General features: G+C 49.5%; 1 protein-coding gene across 3 annotated transcripts in view; it reads right to left on the bottom strand.

Annotated features, from left to right (window-relative positions):
• Positions 1-21,459, bottom strand: part of LOC140385848 (leucine-rich glioma-inactivated protein 1-like) — a 105,053-nt gene that overhangs the window by 11,471 nt on the left and 72,123 nt on the right. For all 3 annotated transcript variants that reach the window (XM_072468438.1, XM_072468436.1, XM_072468437.1), the window contains 2 exons: positions 2,934-3,103; positions 2,680-2,844 (listed from right to left, as the gene is read on the bottom strand). In XM_072468438.1, the coding sequence (XP_072324539.1) occupies positions 2,680-2,844; positions 2,934-3,103 (335 nt within the window). The remainder of the gene's footprint in view (positions 1-2,679; positions 2,845-2,933; positions 3,104-21,459) is intronic.

Raw genomic sequence — 21,459 nt, 5'->3', positions numbered from 1 at the left:
TAGCGAGCGTCGACTTGAGACTTATTTCAGTGATGCGCAGCTTGGACAGTTCACTCTCAAGGGTTGGTTCGCGTTGCTGAGTGACCCGGTCAAGAAGAACAATTTGAACTTGGGGGCTTAACTTTATAGTCCCCAGGGGCTTCCCGCCTTTCCGGGGCGGACCCCGTACCTGGTTCCAGGTGATTGGACTTCGTTCCAATCGCTTGGTTTGATTTCTCCAATACTGGAGCGGTTCCCTGATCGATGGGCGGTCTTGAGGTGTCCGTTAACCTCTTTTGTGTTGGCTCCTGCTGGCGCCGGGGAGTCTGGCTTAGCTTTGTTTGTCCCAAATGTTGCGATTGTTCCCGGGGATTGCTTATTAGTATGTAGATGGCTGCTACATTATTATGCAGATGGCTGCGTGTATCGATGCTGTCTGGGCTTTTGCAGAGTTTAATCCACAGTAACTTGCACCTGCTGGTTTCTGCCTGTGTTGGCTGAATTTCCCTGCAGCCTTTGCTGTTCCCCATTTTACATCGGGAGTTGGCCAACTCAGGTGGCTACAATGTAAAATTCCTCAGGCATTGACAGGATAGAAGAGGAAAATAATTTTCTATTGGCAATGAAATCAAGAATAGAAGTCGCTGTCCTAGTATAAGAGGTTGGCCGTTGAGGACTGAGTTGAGGAGAAAGGGGAGATTTACAAGGATCTTGTCGGATTGGAAAGACTGGAAAGCGATGAGGAAAGATTGGATAGGCTGGTGTTGTTCTCCTTGGGCCAGAGGAGACTGAGGGGAGATTGGATTGAGATGGACAAAAGTAAGGCCAGGATAGAGTGGATGGGAAGGACCTATTTACCTCAGCAGAGAGGTCAGTGACTAGGAGGCATAGATTTAAAATGATTGCTAGAAGGGTTAGAGGGAAGATGAGGAATAGGTTTTTCGCCCGAGTTATAGGAGTCACTGCCTCAAAGGGTAGTCAAGGCAGAAACCCTCAATTCATTGAAAAGGTGTCTTGACATGGGCCGATAGTGCCGTACTGTGCAGAGCTACTGAGCAGGTACCGAAAAATAGAATTAGGCAGAGAGGCTCAGTTTTCAGCTGGCACAGAGAGGATGGGCCAAGTGGCCTCTTTCTGTGCCGTAAACATTCAATGATTCTATGATTCCAATTCCTTTACTCAAAAGATTGTGAATCTTTGGAAATCTCTACCCTGGAGAGCTGTGACTACATTCAACACAGAGGGCAATAGACATTTTGCTACTTAGGGAATTAAGCTTGTGCAGGAAGGCAGAGTTCAGGTAGAAGATCAGCCAGGATATTATTGAATGACAGAGTACTCTCAAAGGGCTAAATGGCCTACTCCATCTCCTATTCGTTAGGTTCTTATGTATTGGGTGAACTCAAGTTTGCAGAGGGTAGAATTTGGGAGACCAGCAAGGAGTTTATTAGAATAGATAGCCGAGACGTAATAAAGGTATGGGTGAGGCTCACCAAATGAGCTGGAAGGGCAGATCGAGTCAGACGATGGTATGGAGATGGAAATAGGCAGTCTTAGTGATGGCATGGATATGCAGTCGGAGGTCCGGCATCCCATGAAACCAAGGTTGTGAGTATTGCCAGGGAGAGGGATTGAGTCAATTGCTCGGGAATGGAGTTTTCCACATGGCTAAAAGACAATTAGTCTTCCCAATATTTAATCGGAGGAAATTCCTTCTTATGCAGTTTTGGAAGTTGGATAATTGGAAGTCAGATCATTTAGCAACACTGGAGGAGTCCAGACAGAGAGGGTAGTGAGGTAGAGCTAGGTATCGTCAGCTTACCTGTGAAATGTTTAAAAAAAAAAAAATTAGAGTACCCAATTATTTTTTTCCAATTAAGGAGCAATTCAGCATAGCCGATCCACCTACCCTGCACATCTTTGGGTTGTGGGGGTGAGATCCACGCAGACACGGGGAGAATGCGCAAACTCCACACAGACAGTGACTCGGGGCCGGAATCGAATCTGGATCGTCAGTGCCGTGAGACAGCAGTGCTAACCACTGTGTCACCATGCCACCCTGTACCTGTGAAAATTGATCCTGTGTTTATAGATGCTGTCACTGAGAGGCAGCATGTCAATGAGAAATAAAAGGGGGTTAAGAATCAAGTCTTGGGAAACACGAGAGGTAATGGTGCATGAACTGGAAGAGAAGCCATTGCAAGTGATGTTCTGGCTATGATTGGAGTGGAGAGGCGTTGGAGGAGGATGGTGAGGTCAATCTTGTCAAAGGCTGCAGACAGATCAAGAAGGATGAAAAGGGATACTTATCTTTGCCACAGTTACCTAGGATATAATTTCTGACTGTGCATCGTTAGAAACCTGATTGGTAGGGTCCAAACAAGGAGTTCCAATAATGGTCAGAGATTTGAGATACAACACATTCAAAAACCTAAGGGAAAAGGGAGGGTGAAGACAGGGCAGTACTTTGTAAGAGCAATGGGGGGGGGTCAAGGATTGTTTTTTTTGAGGAAAGGATCGACGATGGCAGACTTGAAAGAAAGATGAACAATACATGAAGACGGAGAACTATTACCACTATCAGTTAACATGGGAACCTGCAAGTGGTCAGCATTTTATCGGGAAAAGGGGTGATGGAGCTCAGACAGCATATTTCAATGTCAACATCTCTTATTGTTTCAAGGAACTGACTATCCATACCAATAATGTTGTCATAGTTCCTGAAAACCATCTCCACATGATCCCATTCAAAAAAGCTGCACTTCCCCATGATGGGCTGAGCGATAACAACATTGGCATCATTCATGAAGGTGAAGGCTTCGATTGAAAGGGATTGAAACTGTAAAGACTGATCAAGGACAAATTCTGAAAGATTAAAAAGGAAAGGAAATGGCATTAATTAAGGTGTGATTTACATTTTTCCGTTTTAATCTTGAAAAGAGGTTTGCTCTCACCTGTTGTTATGCAGTCGAATTCCTTCAGTGCGAGATTGTTAATTTTATTATTCTGATACTCCACTGGGCTGGCACAGTCAATCTGATCAACCGTGGCATTTGTGTTGCTTAACCATTCCACTAGCCATTTGAGTTTGCAGTCACAATGAAAAGAATTCCCTCTAAGATCTCTGCAAAGAAACATAAATCCGGTTGAGAAATTATCCATTGAAAATAGGTACTTAACACAGTTTGAAAATGCAAGACTTAAAAGCTTAGGGCCGGGATTCTCCGCTATCCGTCGACGCAGGACGTACCGGCGCCGAGGAGTGGCGTGAACCACTCCGGCGTCAGGCCGCCCGGTAGGTGCGGAATCCTCCGCACCTTCAGGGGCTAGGCCGGCGCCGGCGGGGTTGGCACCGCGCCAACCGGCACCGAAGGGCCTCCACCGGCTGGCGCGAGTTGGCGCATGCGCAGGAGCGCCAGCGTGTGCTGGTGTCATCCCAGCGCACGCACAGGGGGGTTCTTCTCTGCGCCGGCCATGGTGGACCGTTACAGCGGCTGGCGCAGAGGGAAAGAGTGCCCCCACGGCACAGGCCTGCCGCGGATCGGTGGGCCCTGATCGCAGGCCAGGCCACCGTGGAGGCCGCCCGCGGGGCCAGATCCCTCCGCGCCCCCCCGAGGACTCCGCAGGCCGCCCGCAGAGCCAGGTCCCTGTGTGGAGTTTGCACGTTCTCCCCGTGTCTGCGTGGGTTTCCTCCGTGTGCTCCGGTTTCCTCCCACAGTCCAAAGATGTGCAGGTTAGGTGGATTGGCCGTGCTAAATTGCCCCTTAATGTGCAGGTTAGGTTATGGGGATAAGGCGGGGTGGATGCAGGAGTGGGTAGAGTGCTCTTTCGAAGGGTTGGTGTAGACCCGATGGGCTGTATGGCCTCCTTCTACACTGTAGGGATTCTATTCCAATAATTCAAACAGATTTAAGCTACTTTTCCAAGCTCTTTGACCAGTAAACCTGCCATATCTCATTAAAAATATTGGAAAGCCAAAAAAACAATTCCTAAGTATCCTTATTGCAGTGATAATGTAAGCCTGCTTGTGACACTAATAAAGATTATTATTAATATTATTATTTTCACATCTCGTTTAACCTAGTGAACCAACAGCAGCTTGTTTTCTGCTTTCCGAATCTGTCTCGAGGATATTAAATATAGAAGGTGTGTATGTAATACAAATATTTGTTGAGCTCTGAAGATGTCATATGGACTTGAAACATTAACTCGAAACTTTCACTCTCCACAGATGGTGCAAGACGTTCGGAGAAACGGGATACACTGGCTTTGTTTTCCCTGGAGCAGAGGATGCTGAGGCGGGATCTGATAGAGGTATACAAAATTCTGAGAGGCATAGATAGGGTAGATGGTAAGAATCTTTTCCCTATAGCAGAAGTGTCAAAGACCAGAGGGCACAGGTTTAAGGTGAGGAGTAAGTGGTTTGGAGGAGACCTGAGGAAATATTTTTCACCCAGAGTATGGGGAAATATGGAACGAACTGCCTGAGAGGGTGGTGGAGGCAGGTTCATTCACAACATTTAAGGAGATCTGGACAAGCACTTAAATGTTTTTAAAATTAATTTACGGAATGTGAGCATCACTGGTTAGATCAGCATTAATTGCCCTAGTTGTCCTTCAGATGGTGGTGATGAACCACTGCAGTCCCTGAGGTGTAAGTACACCCACAGTGTTGTTCAGAGGGGGTTCCAGCATGTTGACCCAGCGACAGAGAAGGAACAGCGATATATTTCCAAGTCGGGGTGGCGAGTGACTTGGAGCGGAGCCTCTAGGTGGTGGGGTTCCCAGGTAACTGCTGCTCTTGACCTTCTAGATGGTAGTGGTCGTGGGTTTGGAAGATGAAATCACCAAGGCATAGAAGGTTTTGGACTGAGTGTTGGTAAATGGGATTAGTATAGTACCTGATGGAGGGCAGCATGGTAGCATAGTGGTTAGCACTGCTGTCTCAGGCACCGAAGGGTTCGATCCTGGCCCAGGGTCACTGTCCGTGTGGAGCTTGCACCTTCTCTCTGTGCCATAGAACATAGAACATAGAACATACAGTGCAGAAGGAGGCCATTCAGCCCATCGAGTCTGCATCGACCCACTTAAGCCCTCACTTCCACCCTATCCCTGTAACCCAATAACCCCTCCTTTTTGGTCACTAAGGGCAATTTTTCATAGCCAATCCACCTAACCTGCACGTCTTTGGACTGTGGGAGGAAACCGGAGCACCCGGAGGAAACCCACGCAGACACGAATGTGCAGACTCCGCACAGACAGTAACCCAACGCGGAATTGAACCTGGGACCCTGGCGCTGTGAAGCCACAGTGCTATCCACTTGTGCTACCGTGCTGCCTGCGTGGGTCTGACCCCCACAGCTCAAATAGGGTAGGTGAATTGACCCCGCTAAATTGCCCCCTAATTGGAAAAAAAAAGAATTGGGTACTCTTTATAAAAAAAATTAAACTTAAGTATAGTATTTGATGGTCTGCATAGACATGGTGGGCCGAAGGGCCTGTTTCTGTGCTGTGTGATTCTATGACCTGCTGAGTATTCCCTGCATTTTCTATTTTCATTTCTGATTTCTAGCAGTTGCAGTATTTTGCATTGATTTTACTTGCCGATTAATCTTTTTGCTCATTGCACACTGTATTTCCACCCTGTATCAGAGTGGGAGACCAATCTTTGTCATAGGGATCTAAAACCCATGGCTCTAAAGACGCAAATGCAGTTCCTGACCCATTTTTAAGGGAATTAAATGGTTTGTTTTGTGTTTTCCAACTTTTATTAACATTGTACTGGAGAGAAAGAATCATTCGATTGACAACTTTTTGTAAAAAGCTTTAAAATATTGTTGATAATCAAATGCCCTCTCTCATTAATATGATATTTGAGTAACAGCGTCGCAGCTCTTAAGATATTTTTGACTAAATTTTAAAAATGGTTCTTCTTGTTGCTAAGATTGCTGACCCCTGCCCTAACCTAGCTAAGCTGATCTCAATTAGTAAACCTAAGATCTGAGAACAGTAAAGCCATTTATCTCATTACTCTGAGCTGGGGTAGAACCCTAATCCTGAAAGTGATGACAGTGAATCAACCTTCTGGGTCACTGTCTGTGCGGAGTCTGCACGTTCTCCCCGTGTGTGCGTGGGTTTACTCCGGGTGCTCCGGTTTCCTCCCACAGTCCAAAGATGTGCAGGTTAGGTGGATTGGCCATGCTAAATTGCCCTTAGTGACCAAAAAGGATAGGAGGGGTTATTGGGCTACGGGGATAGGGTGGAAGTGAGGGCTTAAGTGGGTCGGTGAAGACTCGATGGGCCAAATGGCCTCCTTCTGCACTGTACGTTCTATGTTCTATGTTCCATATTATATTTTGCTTAAAGTTTAATGAGGTGATATTGGGCAATGTTGAGTATTCAAGCGCGTGTCTCAATTCTGAGGGGTCTGGAGGGAGAAGATAGAGAGAAACTGTTCCCACTCATGAAAGGATGGCGAGGGCACAGATTTAAAGTAACTGACAAAGGAGACAAAAGCAACATGAGGAGAAACCTTTCCACGTAGCGATGGTTAAAGTGTGGCATGAACTGTCTGAGAGCGTGGTGGAGGCTGGTTCCATCGAGGGATTCAAAACACAATTGGATTGTTTGAAAAGGAAGGATGGAGGGAGAAAGAGGGAGAATTGCTCTTTTGGAGTGTCGGTGCGGACGCGAGGGTCCAAATGGCCTCTTTGTGTGTTGTAATAATTGTGAATTCAACATATCCCTTATTCAAATCTGGGGCGGTGTTCTCCAGCCTCGCAGCCGCATGTTTCTCGGTGGCGGGCCTTTCACTCGCGGCGGGCCCTGCCGCTGTGATGATATGCAGAAAGCAAGTTTGGTGCATAATAGTATGCACGACCTCCAACCACTAGGTGGCAGTGTACCCCCACCACATGAACCTGTAGTCTGAGAGTTGGGAGTAGGTCGTGCTGGAGGATAGATGTATTTTGCAATAGCTCCACCACAGTTGATTAGTGTTAGTAGTTTATTATTTAATTATCCTAGTTATCTTATCACGCAGTTGTTCCATAATAAATTATTTAAACTAGATGTTCTGTACTTCATCATTCACTTTGGCCAGTCTACAGAACATGACAGCCGCTATCAATGGGAATTCCCATTGAAGCCACCACACGCCACTGGAAAACCTGCAGGAATGGGGGGGGGGGGGGGGGGGGAGACTAGAGAATCCCACCGGCATGAACGGCCAGAGAATTCCGGCCCTGCTTTCTTTTTCCAATGGATTTTAATTGTTTATTGCCCAAAGCTCTCTCCTGCTTTTTCTATACACATAGTTACACATAGTTTTCAAAATAGTATTTTCCAGAACAATTGATACAACTGTCGGCAAAGGCACTTACCTCCATGTTGTTAGGGCCTCAGGTTAAATTTACCAGACACTAAAATTATTTTTCTAATGCCTAGCAGTCCTGGACAGAGGGAGGACAAGTGGTTCTCAATATCATCAGAAAGATTATACGAGTGAGCTCCACATAGGTCACAAAGAAAGGCTTACTCAGCAGAGATTAATTGACTGAAGTGTAACACTAAAGTAACATGCAATTAAGTATATTGTTACACTTGCAGTCAAAGGGTCAAAGGAAAGGAGATTTTAAGGTCAGCAGTGAAATGCGAGAAATGCCCGAGTGATCCTGACTTAACTTTGTTAATTATTTTCCTTCTGCTGAGGTTAAGCCCAGATCAAGATAATGTGCAAGGAGCTCCATCAATTTGTTATTTATATTCAACATCCTTCACCACAAATCACAAATTGGCCGAGTATTAACTTGTAGTCTTATAAAACAGTGCATCTGTTCAAGTCCAGGAGCCGAAAGCACTCCCACAGGGTATGACCGAGTGGAAAATAGCAATCAATTCAGCCAGCAGGTTCTGTGCAAAGTGCACCAGGTGATCTGCTGGTCCAACTTCAAAGAATGTAATGAGATCCAAAAGAGGCAGCCAGCCATTCACTGATCTCAATTCCGCTGTAGAGATCGAGGAAGCCCAGCAGATCAGAGTATTGTACAATGATGTAAGTTGGTGCAGGCTGCTCATACTTTAATCCTCCCCAGCTTCAGGGCGTCAAAAATTACCTGTACCCTCTCCCTTAGAGCCTGCCTCCCGGTGAGCAGATGACTACACACGCTACCTACTAATTAAGTGCACGTGGAGCAAAGCAAAGCCTCTGCAAGCATGCATTACCCAAACCCCAATAAATAGTTCACCTGCGCAGCACACTCAGGACTAGAAAATCCAACATGTGCCATGGGAAACGAACAAGGTTGCAGTTCTGCCAATCCCAGAATATCTCCCAGTCTCTCGGAATTCCTACCGACCACCACAACCTCCAAACAAAACAACCAAACTCAGGGCAGAATCTAAACAGAATGTTATATCACCTTGATCGAAGATTACCAGACTCAGCAGTATCTTGAGGAATGCCATTTGCATATGACACACATACAGCTCTGTAAATTCCACATGGCCAACACTCAGGACGAAACATGACTAAGAAGGGCTAGAATGTTGGTTCACCAAAGATGACACAATGTCTTTAATTCACTTATTTGTTCCTGGGATGTGGACATCACCAGCTGGCTCAGCATTTATTGCCCATCTCTAAGTGCCCTTGAAGGTGCAGTTACGAGTCAACTAGATTGCTGTGGTTCTGGAGCCCCATGTAGGCCAGACCAGGTAGGGATGGCAAATTTCCTTCCCTAAAGGGCATTAGTGAACCAGATGGGTTTCGATAACAATCAACAATGGTTTCATGGTCATCATTGGACATTTAATTCCAGATTTTTATTGAATTCAAATTTTGTCATCTTCCATGATGGGATTCGAACCCGGGTCCCCAGAGCATTACCCTGGGTCACTGAATTACTAGTCCAGTGACAACACCACTGTCTCCCCAAATACTCTCTCCAAATACTATAGAACTAAGAGCCCAGGAGGCCTAACTCCTGCCAGAGACCATAACTTAATGGCAAAGAGAGTTGAGGACTTCAAAACACTATTTTCAATTGAAATGGTATGGCAATGTTGGGCTATTCTATTAGATTCGTAATCTCCACATCATAGTAATCCAGAGGCCTGGATTGATGCTCTGGAGATGTGTAGTTCAAATTTCACCGCAGCAGATGTGGAATTTGAATTAAACCAATTAAATTAAATCGAGAGTTAAAAAGTTAGTAATGGTGATAGTAAAACCTAAAATCCTTCTCCTGGCTGGCTCACTCATGCATGGTTCACTCTTAATTACCACCTGGAATGGCTTGACAGTAGTCTGGAGTACAACAGGAGATGGGCAATAATTACTGGCTTTACCCACGATACCCTTAGAATCACTCAAATGCAGGAGGAGGCTTTTCGGCCATCGATTCTGCACCGACCCTACCAAGAACATCCTACTTAGGCTCACTCCCCTGCCCAATCCCTGTAACCCCACCTAAACTGCACATCTTTGGACACTAAGGGGCAATTTATCATAGACAATCCACCTAACCTGCACATCTTTGGACTGTGGGAGGAAACCGGAGCACCCGGAGGAAACCCACACAGACACAAGGAGAACGTGCAGACTCCACACAGACAGTCACCCAAGGTCATAATCGAACCTGGGTCCTTGGCACTGTGAGGCAGCAGTGCTGACCACTGTGCTGCCCCATATCCTGTGATTGAATTAAAAATAGTAAATCTCTTCTTTACCCAGAGGATCCTCAGAACTAACACCACACAGGGCACAAAGCTGACAAAGGGTGACAAATTATCCACTCCACCCTTCTCCAGGGAAAAATTTCATTTGAGCTGTAGCATAGAAGGAATATTGTGCTAAACCAGGACAAGCTATTATGAATGTAGAGAGAAGTCTAGGAAGCTTCCTGTGTGTACACTGCAATCAGGGACAGTACAGAGACACCACATCGCTTCACAAAGCAACTGGTGAGACTACCTTGATTCAATCTAAATTAATAAGGGACTTACTACCTCAAAGATTCAAGCTGCACAACAGGAAATTAGGGGCATCTAGCTGCCTACTCACACCTGCAAATGCCTGAGAAGAGCAAGCACAAGATGGAATCTCCAATGTCAGTCAGTGATAATCAAAAATTGGTCAAAAAGTGCAATGCAGCAAAGTCCCAAGGTCCAATGCATAGCCCGCAGATTGGGGATAGCCCCCTGTTGATGAGGCTCTTCTGCCGGCACCACACATTGGATATAAGAAATCTAGCGGAAGTAGCACATCTTCCAATTCATATCGTCAGGAGGGGCAATGAAGATTATACCTACCACAGCACAATGGAAGGTAGCTGACGGTATTGGACAGTCGCAACTACAACTGGTAATTTCTTACCAGGAAAGATTAGATGTCTTTCACCGAAAGCAAAGTCAGATTGGGCACACAATGAGTGGTTGATCATCCTGTCAGACTCAGCCAGATGGGAAGAGTAAAATTACTTCCATGGACAAAAAGTCTTGTATGACATCAATGAAGAAGAACAATTGCTTTTGGGAGATAGGAAAATACTGACCGTGAATCACTTTTGTCCAATCAGCGCCTGTATGACCTCTCCCAATCCCCTACCAAAACCGTGGAAGGAAATTGGCACAAAACACAGTAAAATGGCATAAATGGTTATTTATTCAATTTCTGCCTGGGTTCTGCTGATCTTGCACTGGACACAATCTGGCAGATCAGGAAAACATCATGGATATTCTACCATCCAATGGGGCTGTGTTGGGAGTGTATATTGACTGTGTTTACTGTGTCGTTTTTATTCACACAGCACATGTTATATCCAGACCTTTATATTTCAGTCTCAAATTTATCTGAAACATAAAAATTGAAAGTGCTGGATAAACTCAGCAGGTCTGGCAGCATCTGTGGAGAGAGAAACAGAGTTGATGTTCCAACTCCACATGACCCTTCTACAGAACTGAAAAGGGATAGAAATGTGATGAATTATAGATTTGAAGACGGGGATGGGGTAGAATGGAAAGTCAGTGATAGATCAGAGTTAAGGAGAGATTGACAAAGATGTCATGGGCATGGTACAAAGGGGCTGTTAGTGCCATTTGGGACTGAAGAGTGTTAATTGTCATGATGTGGAGATGCTGGCATTGGACTGGGGTGAGCACATTAAGAAGTCATACAACGGCAGGTAAAAGTCCAACAGGCTTGTTTTGAATCACTAGCTTTCGGAGCACAGCTCCTTCAAAGGAGCTGTGTCATGTGAGAGTACCTTTAAGAAATGGGTGTTTAAGAAATGTACCTTTAAGAAATGGGTGTTTAATAGTGATGTCACCTAATCTTTCCTGGGCCTCTGAGACGGGAAAGGGCACAGTAGGGTTGGTCAAAGAACAAAGAACAAAGAAAAGTACAGCACAGGAACAGGCCCTTCGGCCCTCCAAGCCTGTGCCGACCATGCTGCCCATCTAAACTAAAATCCTCTGCACTTCCGGGGTCCGTATCCCTCTATTCCCATCCTATTCATGTATTTGTCAAGATGTCCCTTAAACGTCACTATCTGTCAGCTTTTTACTTTCGTTTTAGGCCGTCTGCTGCAGGGTGTGTTTTAGTTTAGTTTTCAGAGCTGGAAAGCTGCAGTCACAGCCAGAAGTCTCTCTCTCTAATCTAAAGACTGTAAATCGATCCTTTGGTGCTTTAAAACTAATGACTGCTCTCAGTAGTGGCTTTAACCTGATGTGCTCCTGTTTAAAGGTTTTTTTAAAAGTCTTATGGATGTTAAAAGGACAGCTTAAGGATTATTTAGTGTTGTATTCTTTGAGGGTTATATTTGAATTAATGGTTGCTAAGATGTTCACTGTACGTTTTGAAAAGGTTAACTTGAGTTCATAGAATAAACATTGCTTTGCTTGAAAAAATACTTTTTCCATTTCCGCTGTACCACACCTGTAGAGTGGGCTGTGTTCTCCCCATACCACAATCTATTAAAAGTTGTGGGTCAGGTGAACTCCATGATACATTTTGGTGTTCTCTAAATCCTAACCCATAACAAATTGGGGGCTCAAGGGGGATAAAAGTCTATCTATTGGATTGGCTTAGTGAACTTAAAGACAGTGAGGGGTGAGCATATTGTGGTTGCTTTTCAGGTGTGGTATTTTAGTTTAAGTAGGGAGTGTGTTGTGGACAATGGCGCTTTCAGAGGCTCTGAAGTTTTTTGGGGGTGGAGACGGTCACACGCAGTACCTTACGGACAGAGACTAAAAGCAGACTATTAGATTTGGCAAAAACATTGCAGTTAACATTACCTGACAAAATGTGAAAAGATGAGGTAATTATGGCGGTGGCTAAGCATTTAAAGTTGCCTCAGATACAGTTTGACTCATTGAAATGGCAAAAATTCAGTTAGAAATTAAACAAATGGAACATGAGAAAGAATTAAAGCAGCTTGAATACGAAAGAGAGGAAAAAGAAAGAGAAAGAGAGAGAGAGGAAAAAGAAAAGGAGAGAGAAGAAAGGAGAAAAGAAAGAATAGCCCTAGCAGAACAAAAAGAAAGAGAAAGGGAGATACAGATCAGGGAAAAACATAAAGAAAGAGAGTTTGAACTTCAGAAAATGGCCATGAAACATGACAGTCAGTTAAAATTGGCAGACGTAAAGGGAAACGTACAGTTGGATGATAGTGATGAGGATAGTGAGAAAGAGCGTCAAAGTCGAAGGCATGGCGGGGATCTATTTAAATATGTCCAAGCATTGCCAAGGTTTGATGAGAAGGAGGTAGAAGCCTTTTTCATTTCATTTGAGAAGGTAGCTAAACAAATGAAATGGGCACAGGACATGTGGGTATTACTGATTCAAACAAAGCTGATAGGTAGGGCTAGTGAAGTGTTTGCATCACTCCCGGAGGAGGTATCTGGGACGTATGAGGAGGTGAAAAAATACATCTTGGGTGCATATGAACTAGTGCCTGAAGCCTACAGATAAAGGTTTAGAAAGTTAAGGAAAGAATTTGGTGAAACATACATGGAGTTTGAAAGGCTCAGAGTAATTTTGATAGGTGGATAAGGGCTTTGAAAATAGACCAGAACGTGTGAAGCTCTCAGAGAAATTATACTTTCGGAGGAGTTTAAAAATTCAATTCCTGATGTAGTGAGAACTCATGTGGAAGAGCAGAGGGTTAAAACTGCGAGTTAAATTTTGTCAATCATGTCACACCTGTCAAGTGATAGGGAAATCTCAAGTAGTGATAAAACCAGTGCCCTTAACTCCCATTCCAGCATCTGAGGAACCTTTTACAAGGGTCCTAATTGATTGTGTAGGACCACTCCCTAAAACGAAAAGTGGGAATCAATATCTTTTGACTATAATGATGTGTCTACTAGGTTTCCAGAGGCCATTCCAGTATGTTATAATACAGCTAAAAGGATTGTGGAGGAGTTACTTAAATTCTTTACTAGATATGGACTACCCACAGAACTACAATCGAATCAAGGTTTTACCTCAAGGTTATTCAAAGAAGTTATGGATAGCTTCGGAATAAAACAATTTAAATCAACTGTGTACCATCCAGAATTGCAGGGAGCATTAGAAAGTGGCACTAGAGACCTTGGAAGAGTAGGTCACACATTCGATAGCTCCCGCCTGAAACGGACTTTCGGACCTTTTTTCCCAACTTTTCTCGGACTTTAGGGGATAGATCGGTGTAGTGGACGATATTAAGAAGGATTCCCTCTCCGATGTATGGCTAAATGGACAGAAGTGGCTGTGTGAAAAGTCTCAGCCCGGATAGAGTGAAGCAGTCGGAGCTGGTACCGCGGCGCAGCATGGCAGAGGGTCAAGACTAGGGAGCGGTGGCTCAGTGGTCTAAGGAGCAACAGATTAAGTTCTTTAAGGACTGTTTTGCTGAGCTGAAAAAGGAAACGCTGGACCCGATCAAGGCTGCGATCGATCAAGTGGTTTTGAATCAGGCGGCCCAAGGGAAAGCGATACAAGAAATTGAGCTGAAGTTGTCCAGCCAGGAGGACTATCTAACCGTGCTGGAGCACAAGGTGGAGGTGTTGGATGAGAGCCACAAGAGAATGCAGGAGAAGTTGGAGGACCTGGAGAACAGGTCCAGGAGGCAGAACTTAAGGATCGTTGGCCTCCCTGAAGGAATTGAGGGGTCGAATGCAGGAGACGCTGATGGGGCCCGGGGCGTTTTCTCGGCCCCTGGAAGTGGACGGAGCGCACCGAGCCCTCGTAAGGAAGCCTAAGGCAAATGACCCGCCGAGGGCCATGGTGGTGCGTGTCCACCATTTTTCGGACAAAGAACTTGTCTTGCGGTGGGCTAAGAAGGAGCGGAGCAGCAGATGGGAGAACAGTGAGGTGCGTATCTACCAGGGCCTGGGAGCGGAGCTGGCCAAGAGACGTGCTGAGTTTAACCGGGTGAAGGCGATCCTCTTCAAGAAGGGGGTGAAATTCGGGATGCTGTATCCAGCGCGGTTGTGGGTTACACACGAAGACCGGCACTTTTACGTTGCGGCACCGGACGATGCATGGTCTTTTATCAAGGAAAATAAGTTGGAAGCATCTTAAAGGACACTTAAGTCTTGAAGGAGTTTTGTGGCGGCAGTTTGTAATTTTTGTAATTCTTGTATCGGTTCAAATAAGACTATATGTGGTTCTGGGTTAAGTATTGGGCTGGGGTGGTGGTTTGCGGGTGCTTTGTTTTTGCAGAGATTGGATGCGGAGGGGGGAGGGGGGCCCCAAAGTTGGTGCTATTCTGTGGGAGGTTGGGTCTGGTTTCAAGCGATTGTTTCTGCATTGGTTTATGTTACTTTCTTTTACTTGAGGTTGTTTACTTACTGGGGACTGCGATGTTTTAAAATGGTTTATGCATGTCGGGAGAGGGGTTCGAACAATAGGGAGCCAGACTGTTTGGCACCAAGGGCGGGGGTTGTCGTGGTCAGCATGGGTCAGCTGACTCTCGGAAGCATGGTGGGGGGTGCACATGCACTAAGATGGTGCTTGACCTGGGGGATTAGGTTTCGGGGGCTGTTATGGGGGGGAGGGGGTGAGAGGGGGGAGAGGGGGGAGGCTGCTTCGCTGTCAGGGGAGAACTATTATCGGGGAACAAAAGGGAAGTCGAGGGCGGTTGCTGCTTGAGTGGGAGCTCGGGGAAGCGAGCGGCACGGGCTCTGGGCTGGCCAAAAAAAGGTTATGGCTAGTCGGCAGGGGGATGGGGGGAGGGGGAGGTGGGGGGGGGGGGGGGGGGGAGGTAGCCCCCCGTCCAGGCTGATTAAGTGGAATGTGAGGGGTTTGAATGGGCTGGTCAAAAGGGCTCTCATTTTCATGCATTTAAAGGGGCTGAAGGCAGACGTAGCAATGCTTCAGGAGACACATCTAAAGATTATTGATCAGACAAGATTGTGAAAGGGGTGGGTTGGCCAGGTGTTTCACTCTGGGCTGGACTCAAAGACCAGGAGGGTAGCGATATTGATCAGCAAGCGGCTGGCATTTGAGGCTGGAAGAATTGTGGCAGATAAGGGAGGTAGATATATTATGGTGAGTGGGAAGCTGGAGGGTGTACGGGTGGTGCTTGTAAACGTATACGCTCCGAACTGGGACGATGTGGGATTTATGAGACGGGTGTTAGGCAAGATCCTGGACCTGGAATTTCATGGCTTGATCATGGATCAATTTCATGGTAGCGACTTTAACACAGTCATGGATCCCGATGTGGACCGGTCAAAATCCAGGACTGGAAGGAGGCCTGCCGCGGCAAAGGAGTTGAGGGGTTTTATGGAGCAGATGGAGATTCGAACAACCGAGGGCGAGGGAGTTTTAGTTTTTTTCTCATGTCCATAAACTTTATTCTCGCATTGAATTTTTTGCTCTAAGCAGGGCGCTAATTCCGAAGTGGCGGGGACGGAGTATTCGGCGATAGCAGTCTCTAATCATGCCCCGCATTAGGTGGATTTGCGGTTGAGTGAGGAGAGAGGGCAGCGCCCGCTCTGGAGACTGGATGTGGGGTTGTTAGCGAATAAAGCGGTCTGCGGGCGGGTGAATAAGTCCATTCAGAATTACCTGGATACAAACGATACGGGTGAGGTATCAGCAGCGGTGGTTTGGGAGGCTCTGAAAGTAGTTGTAAGAGGGGAACTAATTTTGATTCGGTCCCATAGAGAAAAGGTGGAACGAGCAGAGAGGGAGAGATTAGTGGAGGAGGTACTTCGAGTGGATAGGAGATATGCGGAGGCCCCGGACATGGGGCTCATGAGGGAGCATCGGAAACTACACGCAGAGTTTGAGTTGTTGACCACGGGGAGGGTGGCGGAGCAGTTGAGGAGGGCAAGGTCTACGAATATGGGGAAAAGACGAGCAGGGTGTTGGCGCACCAGCTTAGGAAGAGAGAAGCGGCCAGGGAGATTGAGAGAGTAAGGAATAGGGAGGGCAACATGGTCTTGGACTCAGGGGGGGGGGGGGGGGCGCGGTGAACGACGTTTTTAAAGAATTTTATAGCAAACCGGGTTTTGCTGTACGCGGACGATCTGCTCTTATACATCTCAGACCCGGTGGAGGGGATGGGGGAGGTTATGCAGATCTTGGGGGACTTTGGCAGGTTCTCGGGGTACAAATTGAACATGAGAAAAAGTGAATTGTTCGGGATCCAGGCAAGGGGGCAGGAGAGGAAACTGAAGGAGCTGCCACACAGGATGGTAGAGAGGAGCTTTCGCTAACTGGGAATACAGGTGGCTCGGAAATGGGAGGCATTACACAGGCTCAACTTAACCCGGCTGGTGGAGAAAATGGAGGGGGACTTTAAAAAATGGGATATGCTCCCGCTTTCACTGGCGGGGAGGGTGCAGACCGTGAAAATGACAGTGCTCCCCAGATTTTTGTTTGTCTTCCAGCGCCTCCCTATCTTCATCCTTAAGGCTTTTTTCAAGCGGGTAAACAAGATTATTTCAGGCTTTATATTATGGGCGAATAAAACCCCGCGGGCAAAGAAAATGTTGTTGGAGCGCAGTAGCGGGGTTGGCGCTGCCGAACTTCTGCAACTACTACTGGGCGGTGAATATAGCGATGATTAGGAATTGGGTAATGGGGCAGGGGTCGGTATGGGAGCGGATGGCGGCGGCGTCATGCAAAGGCACCAGTTTGGGACCACTGGTAACGGCACCTCTGCCATTCTCGCCAGCCCGGTACTCCACTAGACCGGTGGTGGCGGCGGCATTAAGGATCTGGGGACAATGGAGGAGGTATAAGGAGGTGGAGGTTGCGTCAGTCTGGACCCAGATTTGCAACAACCACAGGTTCGCGCCGGGTAGGATAGATGGCGGGTTCCAAAGTTGGCAGAGAGCATGAATTAGACGGATGGGAGATCTATTCATGGACCGGAGTTTTCCCAGTCTGAAGGCGCTGGAGGATAAGTTCAAGCTGTCGCCGGAGAATGGTTTCAGATATTTACAAGTCCGGGACTTTCTGAGGAAACTGGTGTTGGCTTTCCCGTTGATCCCGCCACGGGGATACAGGACAGAGTAGTGTCCGGTACCTGGGTGGGGGAGGGGAAAGTGTCAGATATCTATCAGGAGTTGTTGGAGGCGGAGGAGACCCCGGTGGAGGAACTGAAGGGCAAGTGGGAGGAGGAGTTAGGTGGGGAGTTAGAGGCGGGTCTGTGGGCAGACGCCCTAAGCAGGGTTAATTCCTCCTCATCATGCGCTAGGCTCAGTCTAATACAGTTTAAGGTGGTACACCGGGCACACATGGCGGCGGCGAGGATGAGCAAGTTTTTCGGGGTAGAAGATAGATGTGCAAGGTGTGCGGGAAGCCCAGCAAACCATGTCCATATGTTTTGGGCATGCCCGAAGCTTGGAGGATTCTGGCAGGGGTTTGCCAGGGCAATGTCCAAGGTGCTAGGTACACGGGTGGTGCCGAGTCCAGAGATAGCGATATTTGGAGTGTCAGAAGACCCGGGAGTTCAGGGAGTGAAAGACGCCGACGTTTTGGCCTTTGCCTCCCGAGTAGCCCGGAGACGGATCCTTTTAATGTGGAGGGACTCGACGCCCCCGAGTGTAGAGACTTGGGTCAGTGACATGGCTGGATTTCTCAAGCTGGAGAAAATAAAGTTTGCCTTGAGGGGGTCAATGCTGGGGTTCTCTCAGAGGTGGCAGCTGTTCGTCGACTTTCTCGGGGAAAATTTAAATGTCAGCGGAAGCAGCATTCTGAAGGGGGGGCGGGTAGGTGCAATATGGTTAAGGGATGTACAGAAGGGATTGGGTGGGAAATGTCTAGTTTACCATGTTGATGTTTATGTAATTATTGTTTTGTTTGTTATTGTTATAAAAATGTTGCAAATGCTTCAATAAAATATTTTTTTAAAAAAGAAGGTGGCATCAGACATTAAAGACAATGTTGAGGGCGTATTGTCAAGGTTATCCAGAGGATTGGCCTCCGTACAGGCGTCATCAGCCACGATCGCAGTGGGTAGCCCCTGTCGCCCAGCAACCAGCCCCTCAGCCGGGGATGGCGTCCCTCGTACATGCCGGGGATGGATGACCGCGACAACACGTATGAGTCGTGTACACTGCCTGGGTAACGGGCGCAGACATGCAGGATCATCATGCGGTGGTCGCAGACCACCTGTATGTTCATCGAATAGGTCCCCTTCCTATTGGTGAACACGGCCCTGTTATCTGCAGGTGGCCGCACGGCGACGTGCATCCCATCAATCGCGCCCTGGACCATGGGGAACCCGGCCACGGCAGAGAAGCCCACGGCCCGGGCATCTTGGCTGGCCCGGTCCACGGGGAAGCGGATGTAGCGGTGCGCCATGGCATATAGAGCATCTGTCACTGCCCAGATGCACCGATGCACCGATGTCTGCGATATGCCGGACAGGTCCCCGCTCGGTGCCTGGAATGACCCCGTTGCATAAAAGTTCAGGGCCACCGTAACCTTGACGGACACGGGGAGAGGGTGTCCCCCGCCAGTGCCACGCGGTGACAGGTGTGCCAGCAGGTGGCAGATGTGTGCCACGGTTTCCCGCCTCATCCGGAGTCTCCTCCTGCATTCCCGGTCTGTGAGGTCCTGGTATGACTGCCGGGGCCGGTACACATGGGGCGCCCTCGGGTGCCTCCGTTGCCGTGGGACCGCGACGTCCTCCTCCCCCTCCTCGTCCTGTCGGTCAGGTGTCCCTCCAGCCTGGGCGGCTGCCGCCTGCCCCTCTGCGGCAGCCTGCGCCGCCTCTCTGGCACGCTCCTCCTCCTCCTCCTCCTCCTCATCCAGGGCAACATAGACATTAGTGGCTGCCGCCACGGCGGCCAACATCGCTGGATGATCGTAAAACATGACGGCCTGGTGGGGGGGGAGGGGAACGACGACATGTCATCATTGTCCATATTCCCTCCTTCCCCCCAGCCAGGTGGCATGGACCGCATGGGTCCAACTGTTGGAGGCTGGCACCTGGCCAGGTGGACCAACTCACTTGACCCCCCCATCCCCCTCCCCGGCACGGACCCCCCCCCATCCCCCTCCCCGGCACGGACCCCCCCCCATCCCCCTCCCCGGCACGGACCCCCCCCATCCCCCTCCCCGGCACGGACCCCCCCCCAATCCCCCTCCCCGGCATGTACCCCCCCCATCCCCTCCCCGGCTCGATCCCCCCCATCCCCCTCCCCGGCATGACCCCCCCCCATCCCCCTCCCCCGCACGGACCCCCCAATCCCCCTCCATCCCCCACCCCGGCACGGAACCCCCCTCCAATCCTCCTCCCCGCACGGACCCCCGCATCCCCCTCCCCGCACGGACCCCACCCCATCCCCCTCCCTGGCACGACCCCCCCATCCCCCTCCCCGCACGACCTCCCATCCTCCTCCCCGCAACGAACCCCCCCCATCCCCCTCCCCGCACGACCCCCCATCGACCTCCCCGGCACGGACCCCCCCCATCCTCCTCCCCGGCACGGACCCCCCCATCCCCCTCCCCGGCACGGACCTCCCATCCTCCTCCCCGGCACGGACCCCCCCATCCCCCTCCCCGGCACGGACCCCCCCCCATCCCCCTCCCCGGCACTGACCCCCCCCCATCCTCCTCCCGGCACGGACCCCATCCCCCGGACCCCCCATCCTCCTCCCTGGCACGGACCCCCCCCATCCCCCTCCCCGGCACGGACCCCCCCCCCCCCATCCTCCTCCCCTGCACGGACCCCCCCCATCCCCCTCCCCGGCACGGACCCCCCCCATCCCCTCCCCACGGACCCCCCCCCCATCCCCCTCCCCAGCATGACCCCCCCCATCCCCCTCCCCGCACGGACCCCCCCCCCCATCCTCCTCCCCGCACGGACCCCCCCCATCCCCCTCCCCGCACGGACCCCCCCATCCCCTCCCCGCACGGACCCCCCCCCCCCCATCCCCCTCCCGGCACGTATCCCCCTCCCATCCTCCTCCCCGGCATGGACACCCATCCTCCTCCCCGGCACGGACCCCCCATCCCCCTCCCCGGCACGGACCTCCCATCCTCCTCCCCGGCACGGACCCCCCCCCATCCTCCTCCCCGGCACGGACCTCCCCCCCCCCCCCATCCCCCTCCCCGGCACGGACCCCCCCATCTCCCTCCCGGCACTCCCCCGGAGCCCAGCCCACTCTAACCACCCCCCCCCCCCCCCCGCCGCACACACACACACACAACCCTAGACACACCTCTCCCCACACATTCAGACTGCGGCCACGCCATCGCCTGCCCAGCGGCCAACCCCCCAGGCCGTCACTCACCTCCACGCTGGTCGGCGTGAACCTGGAGCACAGGTTCACGCCGATGAAAAGGAGGTTTGATTTACGTCGACGTGACCCGTCATCACGTCGACGGGACTTCGGCCCATCCGGAAGGGAGAATATCGGCAGGCCCAAAATCGGCTGCCTTGCACAGACCCGTGCCATTCTCCGACGTCTGCGGCGCCATTAACGCCCCGCCAACTTTTCTCCCTTCGGAGACTTCGGCAACTGGCGGGGGCGGGATTCACAGCGGCCAACGGCCATTCTCCGACCCGCTGGGGGTCGGAGAATGACGCCCCAGAGGTCAGTGCTGAGTGGGAGCAAAACAGAAACATGTTGTAGTCAAATTCACAGGGGTTCTCCTGATCTTTCACTACAACTTTGGCGCAAAATTGTCAGAGTCCCAGTGAAATAGTATAAACAACTGTGCACTGATCTTTTACCAGCGTGTTTATGCTCCCAGAATACTGCACACCTCTTAAATGCTGAAAACGCACAATATCGTGGGTTCAGCAGTCATTTTACAAATGGTGGCATTAAGAGTCTTCAGGTGGGAGGAGGGCAGTGAAAATTGATCAATTCACAGCTGGTTTTACACATGGGACAGAGCATCAGGTCGGGTGTAACATGGATAGCCAATTTGGAATGGCCATTTTGTGCTACCCCCATCCCCAACCCCCCATTGTATCAGAACTTCTGATTATGTAATAATAATAATAATCATAGAATCATGAAATTTACAGA

Source organism: Scyliorhinus torazame, chromosome 11 (genome assembly GCF_047496885.1).
Source record: "Scyliorhinus torazame isolate Kashiwa2021f chromosome 11, sScyTor2.1, whole genome shotgun sequence".
Lineage (NCBI taxonomy): Eukaryota > Metazoa > Chordata > Chondrichthyes > Carcharhiniformes > Scyliorhinidae > Scyliorhinus > Scyliorhinus torazame.
The sequence above is the reverse complement of the archived record's forward strand: the minus strand, read 5'-3'. Positions and strand labels throughout refer to the sequence as shown.